At 39.2% G+C, this 19,613-nt stretch overlaps 1 protein-coding gene across 1 annotated transcript in view; it reads left to right on the forward strand.

The window, feature by feature from the left end:
* Window positions 1–19,613, forward strand: part of HECW2 (HECT, C2 and WW domain containing E3 ubiquitin protein ligase 2) — a 288,426-nt gene that overhangs the window by 74,921 nt on the left and 193,892 nt on the right. The window contains exon 2 of the mRNA XM_007953146.2: window positions 16,072–16,179. Within this exon, the coding sequence (XP_007951337.1) occupies window positions 16,072–16,179 (108 nt within the window). The remainder of the gene's footprint in view (window positions 1–16,071; window positions 16,180–19,613) is intronic.

Here is a 19,613-nt window from a genome sequence, read left to right on the forward strand (position 1 = left end):
TTCGTCTCACCTATTTTGGTCATGTTGTAAGAAGGGACCATTCCCTGGAGAAGGATGTCATGCTTGGTAGGGTGGAGGGTTGACGAAAGAGGGGGAGGCCTTCAGCGAGATGGATTGGCACGGTGGCTGTGATGATGGGCTCAAGTATCGCAGGGATTGTGGGGCTGGGCAGGATCGGGCAGTGTTTCGTTCTGCTGTGCATGGGGTCGCTATGAGTCAGAAACAACTCGACGGCACTTAACAACAACAACAACAACATATATAAGTACGTGTGTGTGTGTAATCCATCTAAATCAAACTCACTGCCATCAAGTTGCATCTGACTCATAACGACCCTTCTTTGGGTTTCTGAGGCAGTATCACTATGAAAGTAGATTGCCCCATCTTCCTTCCAACAAGGAATGGCATATATATATATATATATACACATACATACATACATACATATACATATATACATATATACATATATATATATATCGGCTCTGGTAGCATGGTGCCAGAAGGCTGGTGGTTCAAAACCACCAGCCACTCCTTGGAAGGAAGTTTGGGCAATCTACTTCTGTAGTGATACCTCCTTGGACACCCAAGGAGGGGTCGCTATGTGTCAGAAACAACTAGATGGCAGTGAGTTTGGTCTTTTTGAGTTTTTATACTTGAGTATATGGTCTAATGGATTTTTGAAACTCTAGACCAATCTCTCTTAATTAGCTGGGGATTGTTGTTTGAAAAAAATCCAGAGTCCCAAGACCTGTGTAATACCTACAGAATCAGAATTTCTTTGTTTTTTTCTATGGAGTCTGAATTTTAAACATGAGTCCAGATGAGTCTAATACACAATAAAATTTGGGAACTACTGTTTCAGAGTTTGGGAATCTGTATGATGCGTTTGATTCAACATCATACACTATGGTGATTAGTTATGAATGCTGGTTCTGAAAACGTTCACTACGAGTTGGGTCTGCAGTCCCTCCAGCAGAGCATCCCCAGGACACATTGTTGGATTCATTGCTATCTCAACCATGTGCAAAGTATTGTTGGAAAAAGGTAACGCACCTATTTCAGACAGAAACAAACAACATACATACACAAAATTGTTTTGTCATCTCTATTCATTTAATTTTAATTGTACAGTTTTAAATGACTAAAAATACACTCTTCAGTTTCTCTGATTTACAAGAATATAATTTTGTTTAGAAGAAAAATAGCAAAGCTACAGAATCCATTCACCGTGCAGTTAACCAATTGTGCAGTCTCCTGAAAATTCTTCCTCTTCACCTTTCAGCCTTGCTGGGGTGTGCCCTTGTTTAAGTTACTAGACCTCTCTGAGCTGTTTTCTCATTTTAGGGATAATAATATCTTTCAGAATTTCATAATTCCATCAGTTTATGATGCTGAAATACCAAACACAGCTCTTGGCACTTAATGAATGGTAATTTGCTGTTGCTGGGGAAGTTGTATAATAGTGAAAAATGTGTGTATAAGCTTTGGTGTCATACAAGCCCTAGATTTTAAATTCATCTTGTTTCTCACCATGTGATCTTGTGTGAACAAGTTATTCAATCTCTGCAGTGCCTGGTGTTCTTAATTTGTGAAATGGCTATTCCAGAAAGTTACTCTGAGGATTATATACGGCCCACTGAAAGTGCCTAGCATGTCGTAAGCTCTTAATAGATACCAGATGTTAGCCATTATCATTTTATTGAATTTCATTGCCTACCCCTTTCTGAGCTCTGGTAGTGCAGTTTCTAAGGCACTTGACTGCTAACCAGAAGGCTGGTGGTTCAAACCCACCAGCCACTCCTCGGGAGGAAGATTGGGCAATCTACTTCCATAGTGATACCGCCTCAGAAACCCAAGGAGGAGTTGCTATGAGTTGGAGATGACTCGAGGGCAGTGAGCTTGTTTTGGAGATCCCTTTCTAAGCTGGAAAAAAAAAAAAAAAAAAAAAACCCACAAATCTCATATGTAGGTATCAGCTTGGTTTTATGTTTGATATCCCAGCCTTGGTCTTTTAACAACTCACTCACTCTTTGAGCACATTTTCAAAAAGCCTTCTGTTTTATATGCACACTGATACACACTTGTATTGGAAGATTCTGAGAATTTGGAAACAGAGTGATGATACGGTGAGTGTTGATCCAGTTGCTTTCTGAACACCATTTCAGAAGAAAACGCTTCCAATAAAATTGCAGCAGATAGGCAGACATATTAATGTGTATGAGTGATGTAAGATTCAGAGGCGAGCAAAATGCATAAACACAAAGGAAATTAATAATTAGCTTTTCAGGGAAAGAATTGTTCCTTCCTGATGTGCTAACCTTGAGTCGGTCTTGTGTCTTTGATGCTAGCATGAAGACGGATGGAGACACTGCTGGATTTTTCCGTTGTCAATTTGCATTGCAATCTAAGAATTGTATCTTTGTTCGTCCCTTAATAAATATTCTGTGAGCCTTTGGGAATAAGTTACTTTAGTTAAGTGATGTCTTTAATCTTCCATGATTATTCCATTCAGCATCCACAGATCACAATTAAACCCAAGAGCATCCTTTACTAGATCAATAACTTTGAATATTGAGAGCTGTAAGAATCAATTGGGCTTTCAGAGAGAGAAGGAAGAGCTTATGGAGATGGGAAATGGGACAATTTCCATTCCCTTATTTGTAAGCATCCCTTTCTCTGATGCTCTGGACTGGGTCATGCTAGCAACTTACCATTCTCTAAGGACCTTCTCTTTTTCTTTTGTAGCATGTATCACAATTGTAAAGAAACTATTCATTTTACATTTGTTTAACTCTTTTCTCTCTCTCTAGACTGTAAGCTCTGTAAGGGTGTGGGTGATGTTTGTCTTCTTCACAACTATCTCTTATTGCTAACACTATATGTTGCATACCCACTGCCATCGAGTCAATTCTGACTCATAACAACTCCCATTGGGTTCCTAAGGCTATAAATCTTTATGGAAATAGGTTGCCTCATCTTTCTCCCATGAAGCAGCTGGTGGGTTTGAATCGCTGACCTTCTGGTTAGCAGCCAGATGTCATACCCACTGTCCACCAGAGCATAGTAAATGAAAATGCAAAGGTGTTATATGAACACAAAGTTGTTATTAAGGGGCCTCCCCACATTTTATTGGTGTTGATTTTGCTGGCTTTTCCTTGCAAAAGGGTGTGATTTTGTAAGGAATGTGTGAACTATGAGGTCTGGCACTGTGATCCTCTGGCTGTGCTTACTCGGTAAATTTGTTCATTGTGGCTGAAGAAGGGCTGACTAAACCACCTGCATTTCAAAAACAATCCCCCCAGAATACATGCATCACATGGCCTTAAGTCTTGAGCTCCATTATTCGTCTCACCTCCTATGCTACATACACTCTGTAAGTTTCTTTCTTGGTCAGCTGGGAAGTCCAGTTTTGTTATGACAATGACTTGTGCTGAGGGGAAATAAATTTCCTTTATGCAATAAAATTGCTTCTGTTTGTCATATTTGATACAAGTGACACATAGAATGACCAGAACCTAGAATTTAGCTAAAGTGGCATTTCTGGCAAAGGTACAGTATTTGCAAGACAAACAGTTGTGGCTTGTAGGACCACAGCAATGGGAGCTTCAGGTCTTGTTCAGAGACTGGAGTGAGTGCCAGTAAACCACACCCCGAGCAGAGTGAGTGAGCCTCTCTTTAACCTAAGGGTGGGTCTTTTGCTCCATAATTAGGAAAAAGTCATGAGGTCAAGGTTATCCTCTGTCCTTGAGTGGGGAAGGAAACAGAGATCCTAATGTTGAAGTCTGTTTGTTGTTCATAGGCTATTGCCACCTTTGATGCCAAAAAGAGGATATGAATTGATCCTTTCTGGGCTTATTTTTCCTAATATCCTAATGGCGACTAGGTAGCTGGGGACTCATTGGCCCCCTGAGGAGTGAGGTTATTGGCATTTTAAGGAGTGTTATTTGAAGGAGGCAGTGTACTGTAAAACAGCAAGAACTAGCGTCATTCAGACCAGGCTTTAAATCCTGGCTGTCATTACTTTCTCTCTGTAAGCCTGTTTCCTCACATGTAACATAGTTCTAGTAACACTACTAACCTCATTCTTAGAGCACAGGCTCTCATTAGAGACTGGGTTTAAAGCATCTCCTGTGTCCCTGTAGTGCTGTTCTGTACCTGATTGCTGTTATTGTTGTTTGTTAGGACATGTCTGAAGATCCATAGTGATTTGTATGAGATTGGACTGGGTTAGTGTGTCCAGCAGAGACCAGGACAGGATGGTGGAAATTTGGGAGCTGCAGGCTTGCTGGGTTTACTCAGTCTGCACCAGAACCAGTCCAAAGCTCTGTGTCTGGGTTAAGGGTAACTAGAGGAAAGTTCAGCCACTAAAGGTAGCATGGACCTCAAGTTCAGTCTGCCTCACTCCGTAGCAAATGTACCTGACAAATGGGGACATTTCATCCTGCTTTCCTGGGTGTTTGCTGGAAAGCCTTCGACTGCATTCCACCCATTCAACCTGCACTTAATGATTGCAAGGTCTGTCACAGGTGGGTCAGACAGCTTCAAGAGGGTCCTTTCTCCATTAAAGAATAGATCTGAACTGCTGATTGGGGGATGGCCCCACTCCAGCCTCTTCCCAGCATCCGGTAAGAACACTAGCTATATTGATGGCTGTATCCATTTTTCCATTAAATGTGAGATCTGAAAATAAATTCTGAATTGATAACCAGCTGTTTGGATTTTCATTAAAGCTATATTATGTTTGAAAATTATTTTTAGTTATTTACAGTTTAATTCACGCATCCACAGATTCTACTCTGGATTAGTTAGGATACTTTATATTGATTTCAGTAACCTAAATGAATGCTGTGATCATTGTGATGGCTGTTAGGTGCTGTTGAGTTGTCTGACTCTTAGTAACCTCATGTACAGCAGAACGAAACACTGCCCAATCCTGTGCCAGCCCCGCTATCTTTGCCATACCTGAGCCCATCGTTGCAGCTCCTGTGTCAATCCACCTTGTTGAGGGCCTTCCCCCTTTTCGTTGTCCCTCCACTATGCCAAGCATGATATCTTTCTACAGGAAATGGTTCCTTCTTACAACATGACGGAAGTAGGTGAGACGAAGTCTGGCCATTCTCACTTCCAAGGAGCACTCTGGCTACACTTCTTCCAGGACAGATTTGTTAGCTCTTTTAGCAGTCCATGGTACTTTCAGCATTCTTTGCCAGCACCACATCTCCAAAGTATCAATTCTTCTTTGCACTTTAGTCTTCAGGAAAACATCTTTGCTCTTCATCACTTGAAAGAGGTCCTTTGCACCACATTTACCCAATGCTATATGACATCTGATATCTTGACTACTGCTTCCATTGGTGTTGATTGTAGAACCAAGTAATACAAAATCCTTGACAACTTCAATCTTTTCTCCATTTATCATGATGCTGCTTGTTGCCTGTTGTTTTCTTTATATTGAGGTGTATTCCATACTGCAGACTGTAGTCTTCAATCTTCATCAGTAAGTGTCTCAAGTCATCCTTACTTTCACCGAGCAAGTTGTGTCATCTGCATAATGCAGGTTGTTGATGAGTCTTCCTCCAACCCTAATGCCATGTTCTTCTTCATATAGTCCAGCTTCTCGAATTATTTGTTCAGCATACGGATTGAATAAGTATGGTGAAAGGATACAACCCTGACACACTCCCTTCTTGATTTTAAACCATGCAGTGTCCCCTTGTTCTGTTTGAACGACAGCCTCCTGGTCCATGTACAAGTTCCTCATGAGCACAATTAAGTGTTCTGGAATTCCCATTCTTCTCAATGTTATTCATAATTTGTTATGATCCACATAGTCGAATGCCTTTGCATAGTCAATAAAACATAAGTAAGTAAACATCTTTCTGGTATTCTTTGCTTTCAGCCAGGATCCATCTGGCATCAGCAATGATGTCCCTTATTCCACATCCTCTTCTGAATCCAGCTTGCATTTCTGGAAGTTCTCTGTCAATATACTGCTGTAACCGTTTTTGAATTATCTTCAATAAGATTTTACTTGTGTGCAATATTAATGATATTGTTTGATAATTTCCACATTCTGTGGGATCACCTTTCTTTGGAATGGGTACAAATATGAATATCCTCCAGTCAGTTGGCCAGGTAGCTGTCTTCCAAATCTCTTGGCGTAACCGAGTGAGTGACTCCATTGGGGCATCTGTTTGTTGAAACTTCTCAAAGGGTATTCTGTCAATTCCTGGAGCCTTGTTTTTCACCACTTCCCTCAGTGCAGCCTCAACTTCTTCCTTCAGCACCATTGGTTCTTTATCATATGCTACCTCCTGAAATGGATGAACATCAACCAATTCTTTTTAGTACAGTGATGCTGTATATTCCTTCCATCTTCTTTTGATGTTTCCTGCATCATTCAACATGCCCATAGAATCTTTCAATATTGCAACTCAAGGCTTAAGTTTCCTCTTCAGTTCTTCCAGCTTGAGAAATGCTGAGCATGTTCTTCCCCTTTGGCTTTCCAACTCCATGTCTTTGCACATTTCATTATAATAATTGACTTTGTCTTCTCAAGCTGCTCTTTGAAATCTTCTGTTTAGCTCTATTATTATTATTAGTCATACTAAATTGTGATCCCAGATAGTGGCCATGTTAGAATGAGTAACCTAAACAGCAAGCTTCCCTCTTTGATAACAGTCAGCTTGTTTGCTGTCAACTTGGTCTGTGTGTATGTGTGTCTCTGTGTGTGTGTGTACACATAACTCATTCTTTGGAATTCTCCCATGGAAAAGCAAAGGAAGGAAGCTGAGGGGAGGATGGGGCGATTGCATCCTGTACCCTTTACAGGGGTGTGACCACAACTGCCTCAGCTGAGGGGACAGAATATGTTTTTTCACTTAGGTTGCCTGAAGAGTGATAAGCCTTAATGAAAGGCAGAGCTAGCTCTCAGTGCTGTTCTTAGCTGGACAAGGGTTTCCCGGTAGGGGCCTACCTGAATCCCACTTAGGATTTCCTTTCTGGATCCTTTGGGAAAGAGGAAGAGAAGCAGGCACATCAGTGAAGAGAGCCTGCAGAGCAATGCAAGCCCTGCTGGGATTCTAGACCTGCCTGGACTTCAGTTCTGGCCACTGCTGTCAATGAAATTGCCAAGTGGGTAGGCCAAGTCTATGATCTTTAAGGAGAATGAATCATTTTTCTTCTTGTTGCTTCCTAAATCTGATGTGTAGTGATGGATTCTGTGCTGGTAAAATCAGAGAAGAACTCTTTTGGATTATATGAGGTAAGGTACTGGAAAGTTCTGTGAAATGAATTTTACTCTCACCTGATTTCTTTATCCAACTGTCTTTGTCCTTGAAAACTTGTTAAATGGGATTCTCTTTTAGCTTGGTTAGGGATGAAGACTAACAATGTGATACATTTTTATCACATTTAGTTAGTGAACTCAGCATAGGAGATCATTGCTGGGGTTGAAGTATATAAACACATCCAGACAAATGCCTAGTCATCTCACTGAATTTCCAAAGTTCCATTGGTTTTAAGTGGTTACTTTATTGTAATGTTAAATACATGTTCTGCCTACAAGAATGCTTTTGAAAATGGCATTAGAGTGAATTAGATTTTATGACAGGTTTTCTTCCCATAGAATAATATATATATTTTTTCTTTATGAGAATTTTAAAGTTTTTAGATTATGAAATGTTGAAAGATTTATTTTTAATCTAAAATTTATATGGACAGTTATTAATAGAATTGTATTTCCCCAAAATATGTTGTCAATCCTAATCTCTATGCCTGTGGATATAATCCCATTGAGAATGGGTTGTCTTTTTTAAGTTAATGAAGCAGGATTAGTACAGGGTGTATCTTGAGTCCATCTCTTTTGAGATATAAAAGATTAAACAAGTGAGTAGAGTTAGGGAAACAGAGATGCCAAGCCATATGAAGATCCCTCAGGAGATACAGACCTTCCTCCAGAGCCATCCAGAAAGAAAGCCTTCCCCTAGACCTAGCACCCTGAATTCAGACTTCCAGCCTCTTAAACTACGAGAAAGTAAATTTCCGTTTGTTAAAGCCACCCACTAGTGGTGTTTTTATTATAGCAGCACTGGATAGCTAAGACAGCAGGTACTCATAGACATTCATATTCCAGAGACTGGTGATTTAACAAAAATCTTAAACTCTTAACTTAATAAAACCATGGTTTTTAAGGATTTTCTTGGGCAACTGTGGCAAACTGGCACACGTTTCTATAAATCTTCAAAAATTATAAGCAGAAAACCTGCTTTAATTAATTTTTCTAAAAACCAAGATAAATACAAGGCAAAATGTTAGTTCTGTCTTGCCGTTTTGTTGTTGTTTGCCTTCAGGTCACTTCCAGCTCATAGGGAACCTATGAGTAGAACTGCCCCATAAGGTTTCCTAGGCTGACCTTTCATCCTTTGAACCATCAGCCTTTTGGTTAGAAGCCATGTGCTTAACCATTATGCCACCAGGGCTCCTAGTTCTATCTTAACCCATTAACAAATTATTTTTTCCAATGAAAATTTTATTTTATAGCTATAAAATGCCAATCAGTGGTTGTCAAGGATATGTATGTGATGTTTTTTTATTTTATTTTATTTTTTATTTTTATTGCTGTTTGGGGTAAAACTGTCATTTAGTGTCTGAAAACCAGGGATGGTAACATTCCTGCACTGCATTGGATGGAATGTAGCGCCCTCACTGAGAACCACTGAGAAATGGTCACTCTAGTTAAAAGTAAAGATTCAGGTGAACAGTCGAATGTCTGGAAAGATCATTCATCTTCTGACAAATCAGTCTTTGGAAGAAACATATGGGAGCAGCTACTTCTGCAAAATTAACCTTGGGAATCACTAGCAATGTATTTTCCACATACTTCTTTGTTTTCAGAAGGAGTTTGGATTAGCTCCAACAACTATTTGATTCAGTTCAGTAATGGTAAACTTCTTCAAGTAAGGTTAGCTATTAGAGTTCCCAGTCCTTATTGTACAGGGTCATTAAGAGCAAAGGAATAATTTACTCATAAACAGAGGATGCTTCTGTGCTGAGCATTGTATTTTTTAACCGACCCATAGCGACCCCTTCTTGGGTTTCCAAGGCAGTACCATTACGAAAGTAAACTGGTAGGTTTGAACCGCCAGCCTTCTGGTTAGCAGTCAAATGCCTTAGGCACTAGACCACCAGAGATATCTTTTCTTTTGTTTTGTTTTGGTATATGTTCTGGTTACCTAATGCCAATCTTTAGGGGCTGGGTAAAAGCCCCTCAACCATGGGGTCTAGCTCCGCCTCCTGCTCCCGGCCCACTGGGGCTAGAGGCTTTTCTTCACTCAGACAGCTGCTAGCTGCTGAGACTGACAAACCCAAGGTTGACAAGTAAAAAGGCACAGTCCCGATGTTACCAAACCACATGGCAGCCAGGCATTAATTCAAGTCCATTGTAAGTTCCCAGGTCGGCAGAGCATGGCAGGCTGCTGAGCAATGACATGGCTACATGCAGGGTCCAAGTGTGCCATAAGCTAAAGACTATCCCCAAGTCTTCTCCTTATATAGAGGAAGCAGACCACATCCCAAAGGCAGTTATTCAGCTACTTGTGGTAGATCCCACCATGGAGTTGATTGCTAGTCTCATCATGGGGAACAACTACCACCAGCTGCCCAGCTGCCCAGCCACTCAACCAGGCCCAGCCAAGTTGACATACAAATTGAACTACCACAGTATATTTCTCAGAATCTTTAGCTATTAGGTACAATATGAAAGTAACATTTTCATCCTGAAGGAGCTAGAGTTTGCTTTGAAACTTCACTTCCTGTTAAAGAGGATGATTGTCTTTGCGTGACAGCTTAGTGTGTTTGCATGTTGTTGTTATTATTTTTTAAATAATGATTAGAGAAAAGAAAGAACGTATAATCAAAATCCTACTGTCATTCTGGCAGCTTTTTACACATACAGTGCCAAGGTAGAGATTGCCAAGTTGAGCACTGTATTCAAAGTCCTGGTTTCATTGTGTAGGGAGATGAGGATATCTCTGCCTGATTCTTTATGAAGACTGACCTTAACGCTCATGAACAGACATTTATGATTTGTATGACTTTCCAGCCAAGTACTTGGCAGTATTCAGATGCTGTATGTGAGATATGGTGCTGTGCTCTTACTGAGGTATAGCTTCTTATTACTCTACTATAAAGACTTCTTTGCTGCCTGGTCATTTTGCATCTGTTAATAAAGAAAACAGAGTCTCAAGAAATATAAATAAGCATATTTTTATTTTAATGTGTGTATATTTATGAGAAACAAGAACAAAATAAGTTTTAAAATTAAAAACTAAGGAAATGATGTTAAGGAATTTTTATGGGTTTATGAGTAAGAATTAAAAGAAAAAATATAGTTCCCTTGGGAAGAAGGAAGAAATGGATAAACAGTTTTAAAAACCCATCTGTTTAACTCCTAATATGTGCCTGTCACTGACTTCTGAAAGTTCACATACTGTCTCCATGGTTTCCTCACAGCTTTCTGAAGTAAGTGCTATTGTCTTTTTATAAATTGAGGAAATGGAGGTTACGCAGTCTCAAGGCTTGTCTAAAGTCATCAAGCTAGTAAATGGGAGAAATGGAACATAAACACAGGTCTGCAGATTCTTGAAGTTCTGGGATCTTACCAGCACCCTGGCAGCCTCATTATTAAAGAGTATATCACTCCCCCCTACACCTTCAGTGTATGTTACGTACTTGAAAAGAGGAAGCACAGAGGGCTCATGTGGACAAAACGTTCATGTTAGGTGCCATCGACTCCACTCCTACTCATAGCGACTGTGTGCACAACAGAATGCAGCGCTGCCTGATCAGGCACCATCCTCAGTCCTTGCTGTACTCGAGCCCATTGTCTCAAATACTGTCAATCCATCTTGTTGAGGGTCTTCCCCTATTTCAGATGAAACATTAGTGATGTGTTAAATATGTTTCATTAATGTTTTTATTGAGTTGCTAAGTGGCAGAGAATCAGAATTTTATATTTTTATATAAATCAAAAATAGTTTATCTTGTAAGTGTGGGGAAGTTGGACTTCTGGGAGTTGTTTGAATAAAGGGAGGGAAGAGCATGATGGACTTGGTGAATGAAATTGTAGCATAGTGAAGGTGGATGAGTCACCTCAGGGTTGTTGAACTCAAGAGTCTGAAATTGATTTGTGGCCTTTTCCATTATGGGTGATATTTATATCTGCTGTAGCTTTGTCAGCAGAAGAAGGATGGAGATAGAAAGAGAGTCATATCCAGGTTATAACTCATGTATTTTGTGTTTAGCCTAGATGTCAAATATTGTGCCCCTGTGTGATGTACTCTACACACAGCAGCCAGAATTCTTTTTTTTTTTTAAAAAACATAGACCAAAGTCTTCCATTAATTTTCCATCATCTTCAGAGTTGAATCCTAACTCTTCACATTGGTGTGGTTTAATGTTGAGCATTGTGTCTGGAGCAAGATGGCCTGGGTCCACCCTGCATGTATTAGTTAAGTGACCTTAGGCAAGTTTTCCCATGCCTCAGTTTCCACATCTATAAAACAAGGAGGAAAATAGTATCTACCTCAAAGGTTGTTAGAGGCTTAAATGAGTTAATAAGTGTAATACACTAGGACAGTACCTGGCAAATAATACTTTGTTCAGAATATTATTATTATTATCTACAAGCTGAGGTAGGACTGGGCAGTGTTTTGTACTGTTATACATAAAGTCACCGTGAGTAGGAGCTGGCTTGACAACAACTAACAACAACATGCTGCTCCTTGCCTGTCTTTCTGATTTATCTCCTCTCAATCTCTGTCTCCTTCGCTCTGCTCTAGCAGCATCACTTGGTTGTTCCTTAGTGTGTGGTAGGCTTGTTCCTATTTCAAGGTCTCTGCATTATGTTTTGTCTTGGTTACCTAGTGCTGCCGTAACAAATACCACAAGAGCTTGGCTTTAAAGAACAGACATCTATTTTTGGGTCTAAATCTAAATCTCAAAAGTGTCTAAATCTCAAAATCTAAACCAGGGTCTCAGCCATGTCTATACCTTCTTGTCTGTAGTTCCAGACATTCCTTGCTTCCTTTGATTCTGCCATCTGTCTTCTTTTCCATGTGTATGTCTTTATTCAGAAGTGATTAGACTTAGGATCCACCTTACGCTGGTATGACCTCAACTGATTGATTACATTGCATTAAGTTACATTATAGAAGGTGATTGCATTACATTAGATATAAGGTCATTACGTTACATCACATAACGTTATATCATGGAAGGGAATCTGCTGTACCCAAGGCCATTGATTTGATGACATGTAAGTACTCCTTGACAACAACTAGACTGGGAACCATAGCCTAGCCAAGTTGACACAAAAAATTAACCACCTATGTTTCTTGCCTGGAATGCTCTCACCCCTAAATTTCCCTCACTTCATTTATTCCCTCACTTCATTCAGGACTGTTCACATAGCACTCTTCCATCAATCTCTTTCTGTCCTACACCTGGCTATCTTTCTTCAAGGCACAACATCATTACTTGAAATTATTTTATGTTTTGACATAACTGCTTATTTATCAAGGAGTGTAGTGACTAAGGCACTTGACTGGTAACCAGAAGACTGGCGGTTCAAACCCACCAGCCACTCCTCAGAAGGAAGGTTGGGCAATCTACTGCTGTAGTGATATCGCCTCGGAAACCCAAGGAGGGGTCCCTATGAGTCAGGTCTGACTTGATGGCACAAAACAACAGCAACAACAGCTTATTTATCATCTTCCTCACTAGACCATTATCTTCATGAGGACAAGTAATGCAGCTGACTCTTATTCCCTTTGGAATCCCTGTCACTTGGAATATTATCTGGCAGATAATGGGTGCTCAGCAACTATTTGTTGAACTAATTTTTAATAAATTTCTTTCTATATCACTTTTTAAAAAAATTATTGTGCTTTGGGTGCAAATTTACAAAGCAAATTTTTCTTACATTCAACAGTTCATGTACATTTGATTTCACACCTCGATTACCATCCTCAACCACAAAAAACCCTCCACTCCTCCCCTCCCTGTGACAACACCCTCCCTGTGCCCTTCTTAACTATGCATTGTGTCTGTCCAGCTTTCCCTCTGTGAATGCTGCCCCTCTGGTGTCTCATGGCTGATTGCTGTAAGGGGTGCATCTCCCTAGAGTAGGTGAGTGCATAGCTCTGGGGTGGGTGTTCTGCTTGTAGGTCCTTCTACTGTTGTGCTGAGAGCCAGTCCACGGGAGTGAGTGCCTTTCAGGCCCAAAGGATAACCTGGGATCATAGTCTTGGGGATTCCACCAGTCTCTATCTGACCAGTAATTATGGTCATTTTTGTGTTTTTGAATTTTGTTTCACATTTTACCTCCCACTCTATTCAGGATCTCCAGTTTTAATGCACTTCTATAATTACTGTTTTATCTTTGTCTTTGGGGCCAAATTTTCCTTCCTGCTTTCTTTAACTGTCATCACCTTGCCTGAAACTGTGGCCCTTAGAAAAAAGTCATTTGGCCTACATTTTCTCATGCAAATTCTTTAGCAGCAGAACTTGCTAAAATGTCAGCTTTGGTGCACAGAATAAGATTGAGGCATTTTAGGGGCATTGTCATAGAAATTCCTGAAGCACTTAATTTTGGATCTTGTGTTAAGGTGTTTACCAAGCTACCAAATGCTAGCCATATTTGACCCTTTAAAAGAACTTGGATTCACATTCTCATAATAGCAAAATTGCTGGAGGAAAATAGCTATAAAAATACAATGGAGAAAATTATATGCTGACAGCAAATTGTGCTTGACAAAGATTTCGGATAATTTTAAGCCTCAAATTTTAAAAAGAGTGCTTAGTTCCTGCTGATAATTTAATCATGAAATTAGATAAAACTATTGCAAAAGACTTACTTTGTTTTCATCATGAGGTTTATTAGAAATTTTGCAATAGCCAAATAAAATACAGATTTCCTAGCTAGCAGACCTTCAATCACTTTTCCTTTTGAAGTGTTATCAAGAATTGAGTTCTGCTGTACTGTATATTGGAAAACATTCAGTTTGGAAAAAAGAAACCTTAGTTTAGAAATGCCTTGAAAATCTTTGTCAAGAATGAGCTTGTTTAAGATGTTTCAAAGGCCTTTACCTGAAGATAGTCATATGATCTTAAGCCACTTTATCATTTTGTGTATCAGTGTGACTAGTTGTAAGACGTCAACAAAGTTGAATACCAGCTTAGCAGTAGGGTTGAATAAGGGTGAATGACAACTGGAAATTGTTGTTATAAAGAGTGCGAATTTAAACTGATCTTGTTGAATAGTCTGAGGCTTAGCACACAGTCTGCAATATGTTTTTCTCTATTCTGAACAAGACAGGGGTCTCTTTAGAAAAAGCTTTATGCATTACTTGATGAGAATTCTATTTCTCTTTTGTATATTTTAACAAGAAAATAATATTCAGTTAATGGTTTCTGTGGCCAGTGCAAATAGCTAATGTACTTAACTGTTAATCAAAAGGTTGGTGGTTTGAGTCCATGTGGAGACACCTGAGAAGAAAGGCATGGCAGTTTAACTCTGAAAAATAACCATTGAAAAAGGACCATTCTCCTCTGAGACACACGAGCTCACCATGTTGCTGTTGTTGTTGTTATGTGCCGTCGAGTCAAACCCGATTCATAACGACCCCTCCTTGGGTTTCCGAGGCAACATCGCTATGGAAGTAGATTGCCCCATCTTCCTTCCAAGGAGTGGCTGATGGGTTTGAACCGCCAGCCTTCTGGTTAGCAGTCAGATGCCTTAGGCACTATTCTACTAGAGCTCCTCACCATGAGTAGGAACTAATTGACTTGATGGCAACTGATTTTGGTTTATTTAGTTAACATCATATGATCATAATCAAGAAAAGATATCGAGACACCTTTCATTCAACCAAATTAAAACACCTATGTGCATTCTTGTGGAAGGAAGGTTGGGCAATCCTACTTCCATAGTGATACTGCCTCGGAAACCCAAGGAGGGGTCGCTATGAGTCGGGGCCGACTCGACGGCAAACAACAACAACAACAACATGTGCATTCTTGGTACTTGGAACACACCAGTGAACAGAATAGAAAAAATCCTTGATCTCTTGGAATTTACATTCTAGGGAAGAAGACAGACAATATATAAGTTGTTTTTAGGTGTTGTCAAATCATCTCTGACTCATAGCGACTTTGTAAACAGAACGAGACACTACACGGTCATGTGCCAGCCTTACGATCCTTGCTATACCTGAGACTGTCATTGCTATACACATCTCTAGCATAGCACTTTTCTTAAATTGTAGGCATATACTCCATGTGCCACTTGTGCCCTACAAGTGTTACCATTTTCTGTGTGCCATGAGGTTAGAAAGCTTGGAAAATACTGCTTCCAGGCCTGTTATTTTGCATCACTGTCTTTTCTGTCCTACTCAACAACCTAAACTCTCTCTTGCCTTTTCTTATCTTGGCTTGAAGTCTACTGTCTTTGGCCTTATATGAAAGACTGCCCTAGCACATGTGATGATTTAGTTGTGTCTTCTGAATGCTGTTCATAGCAAATCTGTCCTGTGTGTTGACTTAGTTTCATAGCTAAATGTCCTTTTTGTTCATATCATCTTGAGTTCTGTCCTCTTCCAGCGTTATTCTTCCTTTCCTTTTTATAATGCCTTTATAGATGGGAGCTCACCCCTGCCCCTTTCTTAAGAATCAGCTCAGTGCACAAGCTGCAGTAATAGTCCCCTTTGTTCTTTGCTGTTCTTTCTAGCTGCATTGTCCCACCTGGCCAAGCCCAGAGATGCCATCTTCTTTCCACCTCCCTTCCCCAATTCTCCCCTCTAAAGACATGCATAGAAATCCATAGTAATAATCTGCTGGAGAAAGTCATTAAGAAAAGTGCTCATTAGTATTTTCTCCTTTATCTCTTTTCCATTTATCTTAGAATTTGTATTAGTCTTTGAGCTAAAGAAAGACTAATACAAGTTCTAAAATGAATGAATGAGTATTAAATTATAATTAAGCTAAGAAACTATTCTTTGGTTTTTCCAGATGAGAATTCTCCAGCCAACTTCTGGGATTCTAAAAACAGGGGCGTGACTGGAACACAAAAAGGACAAATTGTATGGAGAATTGAGCCTGGGCCCTACTTTATGGAACGTAAGTAACTAAGTGTGAAACCTAAGCTTTAATGTGCAGAAATCTATGTTTATTTGTGAATGTTATTTTCAAGTATTTGTTTCTGATTTGTATATTTATGCCATGTAGCTCTGGTGGCACAGTGACTAAACACTTGGTTGCTAATTGAAAGGTGAGCGGTTTGAACCCACCAGCCACTCAGTAGGAGAAAGATGTGGCAGTTTACTTTCATAAAGATTAATAGCTTTGGAAACCCTCTAGGACAATTCTGTTCTGTCGTCTAGGATTGTTATGAATTGGAATTAATTTGACAGCAGTGGGTTTTGGGTAGTTCAAACTGTGGAAATATGTTGCCTTAGAAAATTCTAATTAAGAAATGTTCACATATTTTGAAATAAGTAAATGTGTGTGCATGTATACATATGTGCACACATATACATAAATATGTACATCATGTACCAACCAAAAACCAGACCCACTGGGTTCAACCTGTGGCTAGCAGCCAAGCACTTAATTGCTGTGCTGCCATGTAGGGCTCCTACATCATATACATATTTATATATATATATACTATATATATATATCACTCCTTGGAAGGAAGGTTGGGCAATCTACTTCTGTAGTGATGTTGTTGTTTTTTGCCGTCGAGTCGGACTTGACTCATAGTGACCCTCCTTGGGTTTCTGAGGCAGTATCACTATGGAAGTAGATTGCCCCATCTTCCTTCCGAGGACTGGCTGGTGGGTTTGAACCACCAGCCTACTGCTTCAGAAACCCGACGAGGGGTCGCTGTGAGTCAGATCCGACTCAATGGCAGCGAGTTTGGTTTGGCTTTTGGTATATACATATACACATATAAATTTATATATACATATGTATACACCTATATATTCATACACATATATATACACACACATGAATGCATATTATGTATGTATAGTATGTAAGTTATGTATGTTTTTCTTAGGGAGCCATGGTGGCACAATAGTTAAGTGGTTGCCTACAAACCAAAAGGTTGGTGGTTCGAACCAGCTCAGTGACTGTGGGAAAAGACCTGATTATCTTCTCCCATAAAGATTACAGCCTGGGAAACCCTATGGGGCAGTTCTCCTCTGACGTAGAGGGTTGCTATGAGTCAGAACTGACTTGACAGGACACAGCAACAACATGACTATTTTTAGTATCTCACAGTTTTATATACCCTTGTGTATATATATTCATAATTATTATTAAGTTATCTATACTAATTTCAAGAAACAGAAAGTGCAATACAAAATATCAGTTAATTTAAAAATTTTATTTGCCTTTAGAATACTTCATTATTTTTTTTTTTAGCAGCAGAATATCTAGCAGCAGTTGGGTCTTGCGAAGGGTTAATGAGGTAGTCTGGTGGATGCTGCCATAGAAGTCACCTTTCTGGGAATCAGAGACTAGCTGCAGATGACTCAGCCATTAACCAGTTGATCTGATGTTCTATTTATTTCTAAATACAAATGCTTATATAGAGTACATGGTACATATAAACATCTCATCCCCTTTATTGGATAGAGGGAAAATTTATATTTGTCACTAGTATTATTGAGAACATACTAAATATGCAGTAAATTTTTATGCAATAGATAGAGGAGGGAATGAATAAATGAGTAAATAAATGAATAAATAAATACTAATTGGCCCTGGTTTATAGGATCATTTATAGATTTTAGTTTCTTTAACTTAGAAAAGTTGGGCTCTTTAAAATTTTTTCTGAGTTGTTGAACTGTGTGTGAGAATTAAGATTTCTGTACGCAAGGGATTTCACTAAGAGAATGTGTGCATACTAGTACTTAATGATGGTTCTTATTAAACCTTAAGGGAGCTCTGGTAGTGTAGTGCCTAAGGCACTTGACTGCTAACCAGTAGGCTGGCAGTTCAAACCCACCAGCCACTCCTCGGAAGGATGGTTGGGCAATCTACTTACGTAGTGATACCACCTCAGAAACCCAAAGAGGGGTCGCTACGAGTTGGGTCTGACTCAACAGCACATAACAACAACAACAACAATTAAACTTTAAAAAAATAGAGTAAGGTTTTGTTAAATGGAATCTTGTTGCAGGCGTATATTATTGAAGCATATAAAACTTCAATAATATAAAACCTTATTAAATAAAGATGAAACACTATTACTTTGAATTGCCATTAAAAGCTATCAGCCATCTTGTGCTATTCTAAATGGTAGAATTTGTAATTAGAGTTTTCTCTAATCCTATTTTTACCCTCTAAGGAATATCTTCTTTTCATAGTTAAGTTTTATGGCTAGATTCCTTCTTTTAACCTAAAATGGATGGAATTTTTAAGGGCAAATGCTCCTGATATACAGCAATATGTGGATATACAAAAGCAGATACAAGACAGCTAATCCCAACAAGTAGGGTAGCATGTAAGAAGGAAATTGGCCAAAATGTGAACAAGGGTTGTTTCTGGGGCATGAGATTACAGTTAGTTTGTTTTCCTTGCTTATGCTTTACTTTCTAACATTTGCCCAGCTGGCATTACTGTATAAGTAATGAGGACAATGAAAAGGGGAGAAAAACGTGAGGAATATAGAATGGGAAACAGCTGGTTTTATGGTCAATGTGATTCCTCCTCTGAAAGGATCCTAGGGTTTAAGGGAAGCTTTGGGAAATGTGGCCAACTGCACTTCAGGGAAAGCGGTAAAAGTGCCTTCGTGTACACTCCATGACACTGAAAACTGCCGGGAATCGTAGAGAGTGTGGATTTAAATTATGGGCTCATTTGAACTCCTGGGAAGAAGTTAGCATCACATGCTGCTGTAATTTGTAACACTGTGTGAGAAAAACCTCATTTATAGAGTAAATGTCATGATTTTCTTTCTCCCCCAAAATTGTTAGGGATGTATGCTGTCCTAGCTGATTGGCTGTAGTAAACATCTGCTTCTTTTCAAATGTTTTTCTCTATATCTTACTCTAGTAGCATATAGAAGTTGGCTGACATTAAAGCTGGCATTGGGAAGGAAAAAATTATTCTTTGCTTTTCTCCTCTGATACAGCATTTCCACTTAGATTCTTTATACATAAAAGTGGAGATATTATATAATATAGTTTTCAGACTGGAAATATTCAGGAATACATATTTTTTAAGAACTCAAAAAGAAAATCTAAAGACAATGAATGGGAATTTCAGAACAATTCTGTTTTAGAATAAGCTTGTTTTCAGTAAGCTAGAATGACGCCTCCTCAACACACATCCCTATCCTTGCAGTCTAAAAATATCTCAGGTGATATGTATATCAGCACTGAGAAGTAACATCCATGTCTTTTTTTTTTTATTATTGTGATTTGGGTGAAGATTTACAGAGCAAATTTCACTTTCCATACAGCAGTTCACATACACTTTCTCTCATGACATTGACCACAATTTACCACAATGCAACAGCTCCCCTCCCACTTCCTCCC

Source organism: Orycteropus afer, unplaced genomic scaffold (genome assembly GCF_000298275.1).
Source record: "Orycteropus afer afer isolate SDZICR_OR568_19922 unplaced genomic scaffold, OryAfe1.0 scaffold00374, whole genome shotgun sequence".
NCBI lineage: Eukaryota > Metazoa > Chordata > Mammalia > Tubulidentata > Orycteropodidae > Orycteropus > Orycteropus afer.